The 17,951-nt window shown below is 50.4% G+C and overlaps 5 protein-coding genes across 5 annotated transcripts; 4 read left to right on the top strand and 1 right to left on the bottom strand.

Annotated features, from left to right (window-relative positions):
• Window positions 1-1,902: 1,902 nt before the first annotated feature.
• On the top strand, window positions 1,903-5,028 carry ASPGLDRAFT_117652 (phosphatidylethanolamine N-methyltransferase; the record flags this gene model as incomplete). The annotated part of the gene is made up of 4 exons (XM_022539892.1): window positions 1,903-2,074; window positions 2,182-4,768; window positions 4,822-4,912; window positions 4,972-5,028. The coding sequence occupies 4 exons, from the start codon at window positions 1,903-1,905 to the stop codon at window positions 5,026-5,028; spliced, it is 2,907 nt and encodes a 968-aa protein (XP_022405236.1).
• Window positions 5,029-6,795: 1,767 nt separating this feature from the next.
• ASPGLDRAFT_42138 (3' exoribonuclease family protein) lies at window positions 6,796-7,891 on the top strand. The gene is made up of 2 exons (XM_022545550.1): window positions 6,796-6,951; window positions 7,018-7,891. Exons 1-2 carry the CDS (start codon window positions 6,816-6,818, stop codon window positions 7,836-7,838), a joined length of 957 nt encoding a protein of 318 aa, XP_022405235.1. The 5' UTR covers window positions 6,796-6,815; the 3' UTR covers window positions 7,839-7,891.
• Window positions 7,892-8,167: 276 nt separating this feature from the next.
• Window positions 8,168-10,101, top strand: ASPGLDRAFT_54592 (uncharacterized protein; the record flags this gene model as incomplete). Its single annotated transcript, XM_022548089.1, has 2 exons — window positions 8,168-8,251; window positions 8,375-10,101. 2 exons carry the CDS (start codon window positions 8,168-8,170, stop codon window positions 9,962-9,964), a joined length of 1,674 nt encoding a protein of 557 aa, XP_022405234.1. The 3' UTR covers window positions 9,965-10,101.
• A 3,293-nt stretch (window positions 10,102-13,394) lies between these two features.
• On the top strand, window positions 13,395-15,725 carry ASPGLDRAFT_141166 (uncharacterized protein). Its single transcript, XM_022541724.1, has 2 exons — window positions 13,395-14,955; window positions 14,998-15,725. Exons 1-2 carry the CDS (start codon window positions 13,476-13,478, stop codon window positions 15,312-15,314), a joined length of 1,797 nt encoding a protein of 598 aa, XP_022405233.1. The 5' UTR covers window positions 13,395-13,475; the 3' UTR covers window positions 15,315-15,725.
• Window positions 15,726-15,909: 184 nt separating this feature from the next.
• Window positions 15,910-17,915, bottom strand: ASPGLDRAFT_141162 (proline--tRNA ligase; the record flags this gene model as incomplete). Its single annotated transcript, XM_022541723.1, has 3 exons — window positions 15,910-17,279; window positions 17,337-17,506; window positions 17,565-17,915. 3 exons carry the CDS (start codon window positions 17,913-17,915, stop codon window positions 15,959-15,961), a joined length of 1,842 nt encoding a protein of 613 aa, XP_022405232.1. The 3' UTR covers window positions 15,910-15,958.
• Window positions 17,916-17,951: the final 36 nt, after the last annotated feature.

The following is a 17,951-nucleotide window of genomic DNA, read 5'->3' as shown; positions in this document are numbered from 1 at the left end:
GATAGAAGTAACAAAGAAAGACCTCAATAGCTACTGTCGACGGATTTGATAGACGATGGCGAAGAGTGCTTGATAAGCATCACGCCGCATTTTTCGGGATGACAAAAAGTCCGGTGGCGATTGGCGGGGACGAGAGCGGTGTCGGAGGCCGCGATAAGATACCAGATGTCTGCACTTTATGCGCAAGTGCTACTCCGTACATTCTACGTTACTCTGCTATGCCGGGCCATTCTAATGATGCAGCTGCTATGACCACCGTTAATGGCGCCTCAATGCACATGTATTATCATTCGCAGGAAATGCTGTGCGACGGACCAGGGTGTATTCCTTGCATCCGTGGTGCAATGGCGCTAGACTAAGGTAGTTGAGCATGTGCATTGTTCCCTTGTTGAAAAAAATTGAATAATGTTATTCCGGCACTGATATTCCCATTAATATTCCCATTAATATTCCCATTATTAGCATGGTTTCTGGCTGTCCACATAAGCTCCGGGCTCTGATACCAGAATCCTGATGAAGATCCCGTGATATCACGACTGGGGCTGTGGCCCCAACGCAACCAGTTTCCCTCGTTCTGGCCGTGTGCTACTCGTGTGCCTCTTCGGAATCAAGTTCCTGGCATGTGCCTGCATCGAGGGGTATTGTCGAGTTAGGGCCTGGATCAGTTGATACCAAGGCCTTTATTGTTTACTTCTACAAAGTACACAGAGAAGTATAATGTCATTCTTCTACTAGTATTTCACCTCTACACAATACGGCGTAGACAGTACAGAGTACTCGAGAATTAAGTACTGATGTCACCGGCTTCTCTTCCAGCCAATGCCGGAGAATGCCATCATAACTCTTCTCGGAATGGGTATCAGGCCCCCCTCCCTGATGCATCTTCAATTGAAATTAATGAAAGATTGACTGAGCGCATACTTTGTGCATAATTATACGTACACACTAAATAGCTACCCCTCAATCATCTCATCTATTCAGGACATGCTCGAGCACCGTCCACGAGTCCAGTCCAGTCCAGTCCTGCTACTTTACGGATACGCATTGAGCGACTCCTCCGGCGTGCAGCGTTAGCCCGCTCTCGGTTAGTGCTAGGCCCATTGGCCAATAATAGCTGCGTAGGGTAGAGAGGTATCCGCTGCTACCGCCGCGTACGGGTATGGTAATGTACTTTAGGGATGATCGAGGGCATTCAGATTCGACTCGGATGAAGGAGATTGTTCATAGTCGAGTCAATTCTGTGGTAAATGCAAACTCAATTGTGATAAGAACTGCACGATAATAGACCACCAATTATCATTAAGTGGTGTAACTGCTGGAATAACAATGACGCTGTAGTTGTAACGACGTGACAATACCTGTTCTGTCTCCTTCGGCCTGATTCGCTGGCCAATCGCCGACCGTCCGCGTCATTGGTCAATGCCAACACCCGCCTCTAATTCCGTTCCCCAGCGTGCACGGGACTCCACCGGAGAAATGAGCCCCAGAGAGACAGTGAGAGGGAGGAGAATCGAGTGTCGTTATTAGAGGCAGAGACTCAGAGAGAGTGTGTGTGAAATGAAGCGAAGAAAAGCCTCATCATAAATACCGTCTCATTTCTTACTAGAATTTCATCTCTTCTACCTTTTTTTTCTTCTTTTCTTTTCATCTCTTCTCTACGTCAACGTATTGTCAAGAACTCAAGTTATTTTTGTTGAGAGAAAGGTATCCAATGATCTCAGAGCTCAGGCCTCTCATTGGACCCTGAAAGCCAACTGTCACATGCTTCTGTTGCTCTCTTCCTCTTCCTCTTCCTTTTTCCCTTCTTTTTCTTCCTCTTCTTATTCTTCCTCTTATTTTCTATTCACTCACACTTTCATTTTGTCTTTTTAAAAGCCTCTTGCTTCCACAGCTTTAACCGCTATGGATCGTGGCCTTTCAACAGGCACCCATCAAGAACATGATGGGCTCCGCGAGAGAAACGTCATCTCTCAAGCCAATCCTGCTACCGCCGCTGAGGCCTTAACGGCCACGGGAGAGGCAGAACCCAAGGAAAAGACTGGGAAGGCCTTTGGGAGAACTCCGGATGGCACTGGTATGTTAAATGTTTTATTCTACCTTCTAGAATGGTTGCATAGCTTCAATCATGCGTTGCGTGGCTACGCCAGTAACACGCTTGCTAAAGGGAATCACGTGTCACAGTGTTTACGGTTCCGGAGACTCACGACATGGTTTCTCAGCTTCTGTCGCCCTCGGAGCCAAAGAACCTGTCCGATCTGGTTGTGTTGGCCATTCTTGGGGCGCACGTCCTACTGCTTTGGCAACTCCCCGCAGGAGCCAGAGTTCCCGTCTTCGCCGCAGTCTACCTGTTCTGGCGTGCAGGTTACAATGTTGGGATAGGTTGGCTCCTTCACAATCAGTCGCATCATAACACCTTGGTCCGGTGGGCGGAGAAGACCAAGGTCTTCGTCAACCCGGCGACCGGCAAGAACCCTTACCCTCAGGTGTACGACCTCTTCAAGCGAGAGTTGGAGACCAAGATCAGGGCCGATTACTCCTTCGACAAAGCTCCTATTGAGTACAACACTTGGCTTGTCTTCAGACGCCTGGTGGACTTGATCTTGATGTGCGACTTTACATCTTACTGCCTCTTTGCGATAGCTTGTAGTCACCACCCCATCAGCGAGAATATTCTCATGAGCACCCTCCGCTGGTCTGCCGGCATCGTCTTGGTCCTGTTTAACCTCTGGGTCAAATTAGATGCCCATCGTGTGGTAAAAGACTATGCTTGGTACTGGGGTGATTTCTTCTACCTCCTCGAGGGAGAGTTGACCTTTGACGGCGTCTTCGAGATGGCCCCACACCCCATGTATTCCGTCGGCTACGCTGGCTTCTACGGTATTTCGTTGATGGCCGCAAGCTACAAGGTTCTGTTCATCTCTATTATCGCCCATGCAGCACAATTCGCCTTTCTGGTCCTGGTCGAGAACCCTCACATCGACAGGACGTACAACCCACCGCCGCCTCGCAAGCGCGCAACTGAACAGGACTCGGTCTCCGCAGTTGCGTCCCACCGATCGGACTCCCCCATTGCGCCAACCTCTGTCGACGAATCTGTGCCCCAAGCGCCATTGGACCCCAGCACCCCACCGGAGTCAGTCCACAACCTGCTCGGTCCCCATAATTTGGATCTGCACCGGAACACAGATGCCTCTGTGATGCTCGTACAGTTTCTCGTATTCGCTCTGGCTGTATTGACGCCTTCAACCCCAGGATACCAGTTCCTCTTCGTCGCAAACGCGGCCGTATGGCGTATCTGGTTTTCCATCGGTATCGGATGCTTGCTCAACCGCCAATCTAATAGTAAAGGGTGGACCCGGCATTTTGTCAAGTATGGCGAGAGTCCGCACGAGGCTTGGAGCCAGTGGAAGGGCACCTACCACCTGAGCATGATTATGTGCTACGCTAGCTTCATTGCTGCCGTATGGAAACTTTATACCTTCCCCGCTGATTGGGGATACGGTCTGGTTCTCCTGCGGCACGTCGTGGGCGCGGGTCTCGTCGCCTTGCAGGTCTGGACTAATGTCAGCATCTACGAGTCGCTCGGGGAATTCGGTTGGTTCTATGGTGACTTCTTCTTCAATGCATCGTCCAAGTTGACCTACGATGGAATCTATCGCTTCTTGAACAACCCCGAGCGTGTGCTGGGTCTCGCAGGTGTCTGGGGTGCGGTCTTGATCACTAACAGCGCCGCCATCACTTTCCTTGCTTTGTTGAGTCACATCCTGAGTCTGGCATTCATCCAATTTGTAGAGCGTCCACACATGCAGAAGCTGTATGGCCAGAGCCTGCGTCGCGATGCTGGACTGGTAAAGAGTTTGAAGCGGTCCTTGCCTCCTTCTCTCCAGCAGCTGCACGGAAGTGTCGACAAGATCTTTGATGAATCGTTTGAATTTGTCGAAGAGCTTCTTGAATCTGCTCGTCCCAAGCTCGCGGCCGGTGTCAACACGTTTGTCAAGGACACCACTGCTCTGTTCCAGAAGTACCCGGCCCGTGTGACCATCACGCGGATTGATGCTGACTTGGCTGGCTATGACCTGCATGACTATTCGCTGGAGGTTGAAAGTACTAACTCCTCGTCTATCGATGAGCCCGATCAACCCAGCGGCCGTGAAGGGGCCAACGCCCGGATGCCTTTGGACCGGCGTGGTGACCTCAAGAACCTGGTGTTTGAATATGGTGCCCCGGTTAAGATCAGGTGGACTGCTCCTCTCAAGCACAACAAGAAGGACTGGATTGGTCTCTACAGAGTCACTGACAATACATCTCGCGAAGTCACTCGTGTCTCGTCTCAAGGTCGCTGGGTGGCTATCAACCAGGGCCATTACGACAACTCGACATGTGAAAAGGGAATTGTCACGAGCGATGAGGTCCAGCGTCACGAGAACGGCCGTGAGAATGCGACCGGTGAAGTCGTCTTCTCGGGAGACAAGCTCTTCTGGACACAGGGTGTCTTTGAGTTCCGGTACCACCACAACGGCAAGCACAATGTCATGGCCATCTCTCGCCCATTCGAGATCCGGATCCGCCGGTTCAACGAGGAGGACATGCTCTCGCAGAACCCGGCTCTGGCCGAGACATCGGTGGAATCTGCTCTCTTGCCTATTGTCCGCAACTGTTTCGATCGGGATCCAGAGATTGCTCCTGAGGGTGTGGACGAGTCGTTTGGCGGTCTCGTTGAACGGGATGGTAAATTCGCCAAGCGGGTCGTTTTCGCCGTACATCAAACGTGAGTTTCCTGCCTTTCTATGACAGTTCTAGCAAAGCTAACCTGGTTCACAGCTTCGGTATCGAGCTGGCCCCTGAAGTCGTCCAGGCCGATGGAAACGTTCGCAACCTAGCATGGCGTGTATGCAACGCAAAGCGAGTCTTGGTATGCAACTTCTCCTTGTTTATATATCCGTGGTGAGGCTAACATCCATTCTTCAACAGGCCCCCTACAGCATGTCGAGAAACGGTGCCACAACCCCGACTGAGGAGAAAATATAAACACCGAACAACCTTTTACGGTCCTTTTCTTACCCCCCGCGCTTCCGCCGCTTATGCTTATGAGATGAGAGCTACGACAGCAGCCTGATTGTTATACCATTTTTTATTTTCGACTGACCCTGGATTGCTCCTGGTCTTTGTGCTTTATAACTGCTTTTAACTTATTTTTCCTTTTATGTTCTGATATGTATTTCTGTTTTCTGATTCGGCCCCGAAGAAAGAAAGAAAGAGAAAAAGGTCTATTAGAAAGAGATCAAAAATTCAAAAAAGGATACAAAGAAAGATGATGAGAGATGACTACATGAACATGGAACTAGATCGATATCCAAGATGGTGAGTGGTTGGGCCTTTTGTTCTGCTGTACATACGCGAGAAGTAATTCAATCAATCAAGATATTTAAGATAAAATCGGAGAATTATTCATTGACATTTATAACTAGGACTAAGATGCTACTTCTAAAAGCGAGAATAAACGGTATCCCTACTATAAAGTAAAACGTCAGCACATGCTACCAAACGTAACAGGTTGAAGCGTAACACGGAGCACGAATGCCTCATTATCTCCCAAAAAAGAAAGAAACGAGGCAAGTCAGCCAAGCCGGGTAATTCATCCCTTCCCCTGCCGACTCCACTCCCTCGACATGTCGCCCAAAACGGACAAGCACCCAAAGAAGCGTTATCGACACAAGTCAAGCGTAGCAAACCACAACCACAAAGCAGCCGAAGACGAAACGCGCCAACAACGACTGAGCCCAACCTCCAACACTCCACAACCAATCATCCCCGAAGCCATCATGTGAAAGCCATAGGTATGGTATGAGGGAGGAAGAGGATGGATCGCTGGGCCAAATTTCACCGTCTGGATTGCAGCGCGGTGCGTTGCTCGAGGGGCGGTTCTCCGAAGAGATCATTGAATGGATTGACTCGTTGTCATCATAAAAAGGGAACGCGATGGGTGTAGGGCACTGCTGTGCCTTGAGTAGTGCTCTCTTACCTCTTGATGAATGAATAATCTTGAGCTGACCGGTATCAAGGCAGCCTGAATACTATCTTGCTGTTAGTCTCTTTTTCAAAACTCGAGATGGCAGATGACAATTGAGAAGAGTCGAGGATATCAGAGGATTTGGTAAGGTATTTTGTTATCTTCAATAAATTTGCAGAAGCAGAACTGAAAAATTTTTTTCATCATAAAATGTGACTCGGCTCGTAGGGAAAAAGGAGGGGAGAAAAAGAGAGGGGGGAAAAGAACATACCCATCCACTTTTCCCGTCCAAGAGCACGAAGCTGGCGACGATTACACTGTCTACACTGTCTGATGGCACGTTAGCAATGTGCACAAGGCAAGCAATTGAGTGCAATAAAGCAAAATGAAAGCTCGAAATGTCTTCAGATGGTGATGCATGTTTTGTTCATGGCTCATCTTGCGTCGCCGGAACAGAGTTTGGATAGTTTTCCATCATGCAGACAGGTGTGTTCATGGGGAGAAGAGGGAAAGACTCACGTTACAATCTGTTAGTACTGAATCGATTGAGATATCAAAATAGCAAATTCCTTCATCATAAGAAGGAATGTTGACAGAAAGCGAGGGAGCTCTGTATTTAAAGGAGGGAAAAGTGGGAAAGAAGAAAAATCAACAAGCGAAGCGAAGAAAAAGAGCGCTTCACCGCCTAGCGTCAACCAAACAATGCAAACAACCTTCCAAGATTTCCGTTTATGGACTTTGACGACGACTCTTTTGCTCGTCAGTTCTAAAGCTCTCCTGGTGGATTAAGACATATTACTACAATATGGACAGACGAAGAATCAATGGGCCGCCCAGCGGCACACGGCCTGCTGTTTTTGCCTCTACCATTAAATCCGCATCAGGCGCTGCGACAGAAAGACCAAAACGTCAAAGGCAGTCGAACGAGCTGCGCAAGATATGTAAGGATATATATTCCTCCCATTGAAGGAACCGAGTTACCATACTAACGAGCTTCTTCAATCTAGTCCTGAAAACCGGCATCATTCCCACGGCCTCCGGCTCCAGCTATGTTGAATTTGAACCATCAGCCTCTCTCGCCGCTGCGCGCTCGTCTCCTCAGTCTTTGATTCCCCCATCGTCTTCCCTTAAACTGGCCTGCACAGTCCACGGCCCCAAACCCCTCCCACGATCTGCTACATTCTCGCCGAACATCGTTCTTACAACACATGTCAAATACGCCCCGTTTGCCGCCCGCAAGAGGAAGGGCCATATCCGCGACACGAGCGAACGTGACCTCGGCGTACACCTGGAAACTGCGCTGCGCGGCGTGATTGTCGCTGAGCGATGGCCAAAGAGTGGACTGGATATCACAATTACGGTGCTAGAAGCGGAGGACGACCGTTGGTGGAGTGATGCGGCAGATTCGCACGATGCGTCCTGGGGCATGATGAACGTTCTGGCTGGATGTATTACGGCGGCATCTGCTGCTATTGCAGACGCGCGCATTGATTGTCTTGACCTGGTAGCGGGTGGTGTGGCGGCTCTTGTTTTTGATGAGTCGACGAAGGACGAGGAAGGGCCAAAATTGATGCTGGATGCGGACCCGGCAGAACACCGGTCGATTCAATCTGCTTGTGTGGTGGCGTATATGCCTGGGCGGGACGAGATTACGGAACTTTGGCTTAAGGGTGATAGTTCGAAGGCGTCGTTAGGCGATGGTGACCAGCGTGCCGGGCACGAGGCTCTGATAGACGGCGCGGTGGATGCGGCTCGAGGAGCTCATACGGTTCTGGCAGATGCAGTCAAGGAGTCCGCAGAGCGGTTCATCCGTCAGGCTATGGGGTGAAAGTCTACTCTATGGTGGTTGATATGTCAAATAATGAGAATATAATGTCATTGAATTCTTAAGTCATTGCAAATGGCCTTGTTTGGGTCAACCCTAAAGGGAAGAACAGTGAATGGCAGCACACCAGCAGGCCTTTCACTGAATGAAAACACACATATAAGCACATCAATCTTCTTAAAATCGCACATCAACGACCCCACATCTTATATTCTTGCTCATAACATTTTTAACTTCCTTGATCCTGTTACCTTCTCTTCGAGATGTCCGAATACACCCAAGAGAGGCTCAGATCCTTACTTTATAGGACTCAGAAGAAGAAAGGACCCTTCATGCCACCACCGGTTTATCCTGTCACTATCGACGACAATCTCGTCTTCCTCTGGAGAGCTATTCAGCACTCGAACTACACGAAGGTAGGTCGATCCTTGTTTCCGTCACTTTCAGGACGATAAGACGCGTCTCTGTTTCGAATAATTATCAGAAACACGATATACCCAGTGCCCTATGTTCTATACTAACTGGTTTAACTGCTCCAGATCGACTTCAACCTCCTCGGAAACGATTTCCAACTGAACCGCGAAGAAGCACTCGAATGCTTCAGAGAACTGAGACGAGCCATCGAAGACGCAGTCTACAATAACTACATGGAAAAGTCCAACGATCGACGCGAGAGCGCTGGCCCCACGAATATACTTGGGCTTGCTGTTCGTCGTCGAAAGGAAGCTGCCGAAGCTGAGGTTGCTACTGCCGCCGCTGCTGAAGAAGATGCTGCGTACGAAGAGGATGAAGAGTATTACTACGAGGGGTACGATGAGGAATACACTGAGGATGAAGCTCCTCATGTTGCTTCGGCGAATGGTGATGCCTCGGCTGCTGGATCATCTAGGGCTGGTGCTTCGAAAGCTGGAACTTCCAATGTCGGCTCTTCTAGCGTTACTTCTTTGCCTGCTGGTACCTCGAAAGCTGGCCTTTCCAACGCCAATACACCCAACGCTGGTTCTTCGCGTGTCAGTACTCCAGTTGCTGGTAATTCAAAGACTGGCTCTTCTAGTGCTGGTACTTCCAAAACTGGTCCTACGAACACTGGTCATCAGAGTGCTGGTTCGTCGAAGCAGGTCTCTTCAGCTTCTAGCCAGCCTGCTTCTGGGACTGGTCCTCTCAACCCTGATCATTCGAACACTGGTCCTTCTAACGCGGGTGCTTCGCAAGCCAGTGCTCGCCCTTCCAGCGCTGGACATCCGAATGCCAGTCGCCCCAGTGCTCCGTCTTCCAACGTTGGTCCATCCAACGCGAACATTAGTGCCTCGAGAGTTGCGCCTTTCAATTCTGCACCTTTCAACGTTTCTTTGAACACTGGTCATCAGAGCACTGGCCACACCAATGCGTCCAAGGCCGTCAATAATCTAACAGTGAACTCGGAGGCTGGACAGGCTTCACAAGGCGTCAAGTTGGCACCCATAAGGGCTGGTCAGTCCCTTAACCTGCCCCTTCCACGTCTCACCAACCTCGCTGGCCCTCCAACTGCCCAACCTCCAAATGTTGGCTCTTTAAGCACCTTCTCTCCCAGCGCCATTCCAGCTCCTGGAGCCAACAGTTCTGTTCTTCAAATCATTCGACCTCCAACCGTTCCCGCCATGAGTTACTTCCATCCAAGCGCTGCTACAGCTTCTGCCGCCACAGTTTCCGCAGCCACCAGCCTCACATCCATAATGATACCCCAAGTCCCCCAACCCTCCAACCCCACCCCGAGCCAGACCGAGGACGGACCCGTGGTTCTCGACATAACCAGTCTCAGATGCTTCTTTGGCGTCGTAGACCAAGGCGTCGGCCCAACTTCGCTTAACGACAAACTTTTCTCCCGGCCAGATTTCTTCTTTCCTGCCAGAACCCCGACATTCCCTACGCCGTATGGCCTAGACACCACCGGAGCGAACGAGTCACAGACACAGGCGCCCAGGCTCTCTTTGCCTTCTTTGTCGTCATTGTACACTGTGCCGTCTATGTTGGCTGGGCGCCCCTCTAGCCCCGCTACGGTGGACAAAGGGAAGAAGCGGAAGAGGGCGTCTGGATCGGGGGGTGGGATGGAGGAAGATAAGTCTGACAAGGATAAGGATCCTGCGGAGTAGGTCGGTTACGATATTTGGTTGCGGATTATGTTTATGGGTATGGAGTAATACATGTGCATTCGGTAGGGAAGGACGGGGCTGAATATGACAGGTGACAGCATGTACGTATGCTATGGTTTACAGGATCGACGGAATAGTCTACAAAGATGATGTATGTGTACGCATAATCCAATCGAGTACTTTTTAACGTATTGGCACTATGCGACTACCGAGGGATGACCATGTGTAGATCGAGCGATCTGAATGTATATTTATTTTTCGCGGCAAGGATGGATGAGATCAATAAGGGGGATGTGCCATGCTATCCCGCCATGCTTTGTATTGCAAGAATCTTTTCTTAGCATGTTGCTCTACAAGTACTTTGCCCCGTACGGAGTATTTATTGTCAATAATGGTTCCGAGCAGGGTACCCCTGTAAAACTATCCGTGCTCTTTGTTCGTGATCTGCCGTGCGTTAGATGCCAAAGACAAACTCTACAGGGATACGGATACGCGAGTCACATCTGCATCGCCTATTCGTACTCGATATCCAGACAGTTCAAACAGAGTTTAAAGTCGGCCGTTATGAACCATAGTTCAAGGATGTCACTGTCAATTGTGATAGTAGCCGCTAGAGACAAAGGCGCAAAGACCAAGTCACATTCGAACTAACCAAATAGAGAAAGAGCATACGATATGGAGACCGAAATATCAATCAGTCTCCAAATCAATGGCATTTGGCACTGCTCCGGTCTTCCGCGGGACTGCTTATCCTCCTTTTTTTTTTGTCTTATAAAAGTACGGACGGAGTGCGTACGTACCCGACAGGGCACGTCCCGGGATTTTGGATATCGTAAATAGATCAGAGCAGGCATTGCTTCGCTCTAGTACCAAATAGACCAAGTCCCAAGAGCTGACCCGGTAATTAGGCGCGGCGATTAGGATCTGTTGGTCGAGATTCCGGATTTGCGGCATCCACAAATAGAATTCAAGAGATTTGAGCCCAATTTACTTGACTTCATGATGGGCAAAATGAACGAGTGGAATGTTTATTATTATGCACTTTTATTTTTGCACATCCCATGGAAGTGATCGCAAAGGATAACTTTTCGGGGCAGCCGGTCACAGTAGTGAGGCGTATACTGACTCACATAACACCCCATCACTATGAACGGACCAATATCCTGTCACGGCTGTCAGCTTGCCGGAAACTTCAATATTCAGACTTGACTATCCATCCTCGAGTGGGAATATGGACTAATACTATTCTGGTGCTCCGTACTTTGTACTCCCGGTGATTCTCCGTGGATAGTCTGCCCCGTCCGACTAGTATCCGGCTGTACTCCGTAGGATTGACGGGAATCTAACAGTTCGTCTCGTCTGTATGGAACAGACGGACCAGAGGATTGATCAATAGTTCAACCTTGAGATGGGGTGAATTAGTCGTGAAGAGGAATGACTCGTGTGTTCATACTTTTTGCTTTCGGAAGTGTTTCAGGGGAACGAAGCCGATGACATCGGCAGTGGCGTTTACGGTAATTTTACCGCGGAGACGGCCCGGGACTCTGTCCAGCCCCGGACAAACATTGGAGCGACGGGCAGTTGGGATGATCGCCGAGTCCAATTGCTCGTTCTTCATGCTGCATTATTATGCTAAAGTGGCGATGAACGAGAATACGGTGCTTGAAAGCTAGTAATGGAGAATAGCTGAAGATCAATTGCTGCAGTATCAACGGAAAAGCAAGCAATCCCTCGTTACTGTTGAAGGAAGGGACTCTCCCGAAATTGCCCGTTAACTGACGGCCCCATATGTTGGTCTTCATTTATCGTCCCCAAGAAGAACCACAATCACCCACTAACGCCGTCAATAGATAGGTCTCATAGTAAAATCCAGCCTCTTGGCTCTTCCTTCTTACAAAGGCTGAGGGGCCAACCGTTCGAAATGATCAAATAAGAAAAGACGCCGCTGGATCAGTCACCAACGCTAATTTGGTAGCAAGCTCGGGGCGCACGTTCATCTCACGAAATAGCCAACGGAATTCTCTGTTGTGGGACGATCGATAGTCTGGCTGTGCCAATTGCACGTTCACTTCGTGGGCTCTTCATTTCGAGGCAGTTCGTGGGCCCCAGACTGCAATTTCCCGCAACTTGATTTTTTTTTTTTTTTTTTGCTTCTTCTCCAATGGCATCCGAATGCCAGTACGCGGAGTGTTCCGAGCGGACTCACCCCTTTTTGTGGACTCGCCTCTCTTTGTTTCTTTTCTTTTTCCCACCATCACGAGCTGTCCGGTAATCCAGTACGGGATACGCAGTTTTGCCGTATGAATTCTTCCTCCAATGAGCATCGGTACCATTGCTGATTCCCATCATATTGCGCGGTGATTTTGGATGAATGAAAACCGCAGATCGAATCCAATAGCAGCGTGTCAAAGTGGAGCCCGGATGTTACGACCGTGCACATGTAATCCATCCTTTGGGTACTGCCCAATACTCGACGGAGCAGTGCTCTCTGTACTCTGTACGGAGTATGGCAGTGAGGACGTTAGGGCCAGGCTGCACGTTTCATCAGGAGTGTTCATAATACTCGTCGGAGCACACACTGATTTCAGGCCTCGGAGCATCGGAATTAGAAAAGACACGCATGCATAAGCTTTGTGAATTCGGGCATTTCCCGTCTAGAGTACTTCGTCAAGTGTGCTCCGCGGCCACTAGGGGCCCGTCTAGACTAACCTTTACGGTTGATGTGCCTGTACATCACTTTTTCCCCTCTCAGCTTCTGTCTCCATCGGTTCGGCCTTCAGGCTTTCTTTTTTCTCGCCCGTGATCCCATCACAATGGATCACGGAAGACGGACCAATTCTCAAGCCCCATTTGTGCCCCCCTGATCCAGATGCGACTGTTGGATCTACGAAGCCGGTCCAGGCAGATAGTTTTGAAAGTTAAACTCGTCGTCTCCCTCTTTTTGTTAAAAAAAAATTTGATGGCGCTCTTCTCGACCCGAGTTTTTGAATTTACTATTTTCTTATCTTTGTTTTCACGAATGACACTCGACGTATAACGGTTAACACAGACCACATTTGACGGGATCATGACATTGCATTGCATTTAAGAAGACTGCGAATCGCCTGGCTTAAGCTTCTGAGTTTTCGTCATTTTTTAACCTAAAAAGTCCACACCTGATATTCAAATATCCCGCTTTCCCAACGGCTTTCCGCATTTCAACAACCCGCAATACTTCTGGATAATACCACTCCCCCAGACCCTCAGACCAACCATGGTCGTCTTTAGAAAGCTTTTCCTAGCGGAGAAATATCCGTTGCAGGCTCCTGGTCAAGGAGCTGCACCGTGTGACGTTGGTCTTAGTACAACTGACAGTCACTACTCCGAGCTGCACGACACACAGACTCGCCCTCCTCTATCACCTCACATTAAGATTGTGAAGCCATCGGATTCGCAATTAGAAGTGGACCGCCACTTCGAGAGAATCGAAAAGCAGCTCCAAGAATTGCAAGGCAATCTGCAAAAACGTCCTATGTCTCCAAAACGCCCTATTTCTCCCAAATCCCAAGTACCTTCTCGTGCTCCGAGTCAACGCACAACACAACAAAGTCCTCGACATGTCGACCTCTTAGAAGCTGTTGCTTCCTCGCAGCGGCAGCAAGCACAGCAACCGGGCCAAACATCACCGCTGTCCCCGTATAACGAAGATGTCGCGGAACGGAACATGACGCGGTTTCTGCAACAACAACAACAACAACAAAAACCTCGCAAACGAAGCATCTACTCCCGTTTTAGGTCGGTTCTATCTCAGGACGATGTGACGGACAGGAGTGGTGGAAAAAACAAAGACGATTTCCGTCCTCGGTCTCGAGCCACAAGCATGCGATTTCGGAATGTTTCGGGTGGCTCTGCCAAAACCAACGCAAAGGGCCACAAGCGTGCCAGCAGTGGTCGTTCGGATATTGGACCGAAGGAGAACAAGACGGCAAATCCGGGCGCACAGGAAGCTTCCCAGCCTGTCACATCCCCGAGGGAAACCCAGACACGTGACAGACCTCGTCTGCGGACGCAGAGATCAGCACCGAATTTGTCAGCTGAACAGCCCGGATCATCGCCGAAGGGACCTGCTCCTAGCCCTGGTGGACACCTGAGCGTTCCTCCAGCTCATAAGCAAGGTGATAGCTGGAGCAACACACCCATCCCAGACAGCCCAACACTGCCGACCCCAGCGAAAAGCGTGAAGGAACCGAGTCCGGACCGGGGAACACCATCCACGGCGGACCGGCGTCCATCATCGACATCCCGCAACTATTCCCTGCCAGCCGGCCCTACTCCTTCGCGAAAGAACACCCTGAATCTCTCGATTGACACCGATTTGGCCACTCGCGGGAGACAGGGCAAAGCCTCGCACCGGGCCATCCAACCACCAACCCCCAGCAGCAACGATATGAAATGCAACCCTAGCATTGCTGAGGTCATGAACAGCCCTCTGCCATCAGCTACACCTACCTCTATGTCTCCTCTCCCCTCTGCAAACCCAAAGGTCGCGGAGATTATGGACATGTTTAGACAAGCATACACCTCCACCAAAGCCATCAGCCCCCACCCTACTTTCGAGACATTGCAGGATGCAATAGTTCGCGAGATCAACTCCCACGAAGCCTTTCAGCGCGTACCTGTTCCCGAGCAGGGACCAGCTTTCACTCCCTCCCCAAGACGGGAATCGTTCGACAGAGTGCCCAAGCCTCCTAAGACTGCTGCTTCCGGAAAGGACAGCCAATTCTCTAAATTCAAACCGGCTTCCTTCATAAAGCACCGCAGAAGCTCCGACGCGCGCACCAGCATTTCCACGAGCGTTCCTTCGAAGGTCCTGGGCCGGGTTTCTACATCTGGCAGCCGACGCAGACACACAGACGCTCCCCCACCATCTCCTTCCCTCCTCGACACACCAGACCTACCCCAGGAACTCAGCAACGAAATGCCTCCGGCTTACACAGACATCCCTCTCCGATGTCAAACCGCCTCCCCTAGCATTTCTAACAAGAAGCGTTCAGTCTCCATCTCCAAGAGCCTCGCTCCCTCCCAATCGGCGAACACGCTCTCTTCACACGGATCATCATCCAACACAGCGCCTTCGGTCTACTGCCTCCGTGCACAAACATCCGCATCCTCCAGCGAGGACCGGAACAGTTACTTCTCCGACGATGGCGATGACGATGTTCTTCATCTTCCTAGTCCTGGTTTCGCGGAGCCTCGCATGCAGAACTATGGCGCCAATGCGTACAGACTGCCCACTCGGAATGTCATCTCTCCCTGCTCGTCTAACAGTGGATACTGGGCTCGCGAGATGCGTTCCGTGGAGACTTATTGATTTATGAACTGGATAGAAACGGTTCGATTTTGATTTCTCATGTTTTTATACATGCGAACACACACTCTCTATCTCGCGTCTTCTTTTTATGTTTTACATATGCATACAAGCGCTCCTTGCTTCTTTCCTTTTGCATCTATACACGGACTTCATTCCTTTTTCCTTTACGTCTCTGCACTACATTGCATATCATGCTACTTTACTTTTCCTATATTGTCTCAGAACCACCGTCGTCAATCATCCACGAGATTTACTCTCCTTTTCCTTTCAAATTGTTTTCATCCTGTCATTTAGCGAGTCATCGTTTCTATCTTGTATATATACTTGCACATCTGGCTACCCATCCCAGTGTGATCATCAAAACTACAAGAATAAAAATTTACAATCATTATACTTAAGAAAGTTGGTTACAGTCTGCTTCTTGCATTGGTAAATCCATAAGGTATCAAACACATCTCACATCATCGTCAAACTCATCAGGAAAACAAATTTTTTTTGACGCCTCCGGTTTTCTCATTCTCTTTTAAGGACATATAATCCATGACAACCCTTGTCGTAGTATGAACAGAAGAGGGTTCAACATGTATACGTGCGGCTCCGACGCGGTAGATAGCTTAATAGGAACCTGTAGTGAACGTTAGTCGTTATCCATTTTCCAGCAGAAGAGGCAGAAAAGTAATTGAAAGGAAAGTGAACAGGGGGCACTTACGGCCGAACAGACACCACTTCTCAGCCGTACGGTTGCAGTGGGGGTTTGTGCACTTGGTGACACCAGCCTCAATACCCTCCGGCTGGTCGAAGGGAATGCACAGCGACTTAGCGCCCATGCTGGGAGCCTTGGCGTCCTGGGCGACACCAGAGTCCTCCTCGTGCTTGCGAGCACTCAAATCCTTGATCTGGTCCTCACACTCCTCAGTGAGACAGTGAGGGATGAGGCAGACGTTCTTGTCGTTGAGGGCAGGGACGAATTCATCCCAGTTGGTGATGCTCTTGCGGTGGGTGCGGTACTCGTTGTCTGCGCGGTTGAAGAGGTCCTTCTGGATGGTCTCCAGCATGGCCGGGACGGCGGTGGAGAGTTCGGGGATGGGGATGGAGGACTTGCCGTCCTTGCCGGGGACGTCACGGCGGGCGGCGGTGACGAAGTGGCCCTTAGACTCGCCAGGACCGAACTCGATACGGAGAGGGACACCGCGGAGTTCCCATTCGTTGAACTTCCAGCCGGGGGAGTAACCCTCACGCATGTCGCTGACGGCGCGAATACCGGCAGCAGTGAGGACAGCGACAAGGCCGTCGATTTCGGAGTAGAGCTTCTGGCGCTCTTCTTCGGAGGTCTTGGCGGTGATACCGACAGGGACGACGACGGTTTGAGTCTCAGCAACGCGAGGAGGGAGAACCAAGCCACGGTTGTCACTGTGGATCATGACCATGACACCCAGGGTACGGGTCGACAGACCCCACGAGTTCTGCCAGACGTGGAGAGGAGGTTTCTTCTCGTCACCCTTGACCGAAGGATCCTCAACGGTGATGTTGAACATCTTACTGAAGTTCTGGCCAAGACCGTGCGAAGTACCACCCTGAATACCACGACCAGTAGACGGGATATAACCCTCGACAGTCGTGGTGTAAGCACCACCAGCGAACTTCTCCTTCTCGGTCTTCTTACCCTTGACGACAGGAACAGCCAGGAGTTCCTCGTAGATACGAGCGTAAAGGTCAAGGATGTGCAGAACTTCGTCATCGGCAGCTTCTTGAGTCAAGTGAGCAGTGTGACCTTCCTGCCAAAGGAACTCCCTGGTTCTGAGGAAAGGCTGAGGGTGCTTAAACTCCCACCGGACGACGGAGTTCCACTGGTTGAGCTTCAGAGGCAAGTCACGGTGGCTGCGAATCCACTTGGCATAGTAGGGGTACATGACAGTTTCCGATGTGGGACGGATGGCAATCTTTCTATCGAGAGGAGTCGAGCCTCTTTAAAGATATCGTCAGTATAACCATCGAGTAGAAACGAAGGAAGAAATTTCATACGCATGAGTGACCCAAGCGACTTCAGCAGCAAAACCCTCGATGTGGTCCTTCTCTTTTTCAAGCACATCCTCGGAGACGAACAGCGGGAACGAGCAGTTCTTGACGCCAATCTTCTTGATGTGCACGTTGAACCAATTTTGGATTTCCTCCCAGATGCAGTACGAAGCGGGCTAGCAGTATATCAGTAACGATGCGAAGAAGGAATTCACTGAGCGCATGGTATCCTACCTTGAGAACGAAGCATCCCGAGACGTTGTAGTAGTCCAGCATGTCACCCTTGGTGAGAACCTGCTGATACCATCCGGGGAAGTCCTCCTCCTTGGTCACATCGATACCGATCAAAGCAGGGCCATCGCTCTTCTTGCCCTGAGCCTTGGATGTGGGCTTCTTGGCCTCCGACTTTCCAATACCCTTGTTCACATTCTTGTCGGCCTTGTCAGATGCCTGCTTGGCCAGCTTAGCGGCCTTCTTAGCAGCATTCTTGGAGACTTCACCCTGAGGAGCGGCGTTATCGGCGGTGCGGTCAGGGAGGGTAGGGTTGGTAGCGACCGGGTTATCGGCGGGAGTCTCGCTGGCCATTGTGTCGATGAGGTTCTCGAGAGCGAGAGAATGAGA

Source organism: Aspergillus glaucus (genome assembly GCF_001890805.1).
Source record: "Aspergillus glaucus CBS 516.65 unplaced genomic scaffold ASPGLscaffold_2, whole genome shotgun sequence".
Classification (NCBI taxonomy): domain Eukaryota; kingdom Fungi; phylum Ascomycota; class Eurotiomycetes; order Eurotiales; family Aspergillaceae; genus Aspergillus; species Aspergillus glaucus.
This window is presented reverse-complemented; position numbering and strand designations above follow the sequence as displayed.

Bases quoted from the DNA above. Each gene is read 5' to 3' on its own strand.
- ASPGLDRAFT_42138 (XM_022545550.1), top strand. From the start codon at position 6,816: ATGGACAGACGAAGAATCAATGGGCCGCCCAGCGGCACACGGCCTGCT. The intron at 6,952-7,017 runs GTAAGGATATAT...TCTTCAATCTAG, and splicing joins GAACGAGCTGCGCAAGATAT to TCCTGAAAACCGGCATCATT.
- ASPGLDRAFT_141166 (XM_022541724.1), top strand. From the start codon at position 13,476: ATGTCTCCAAAACGCCCTATTTCTCCCAAATCCCAAGTACCTTCTCGT. The intron at 14,956-14,997 runs GTCAAACCGCCT...AGAAGCGTTCAG, and splicing joins CACAGACATCCCTCTCCGAT to TCTCCATCTCCAAGAGCCTC.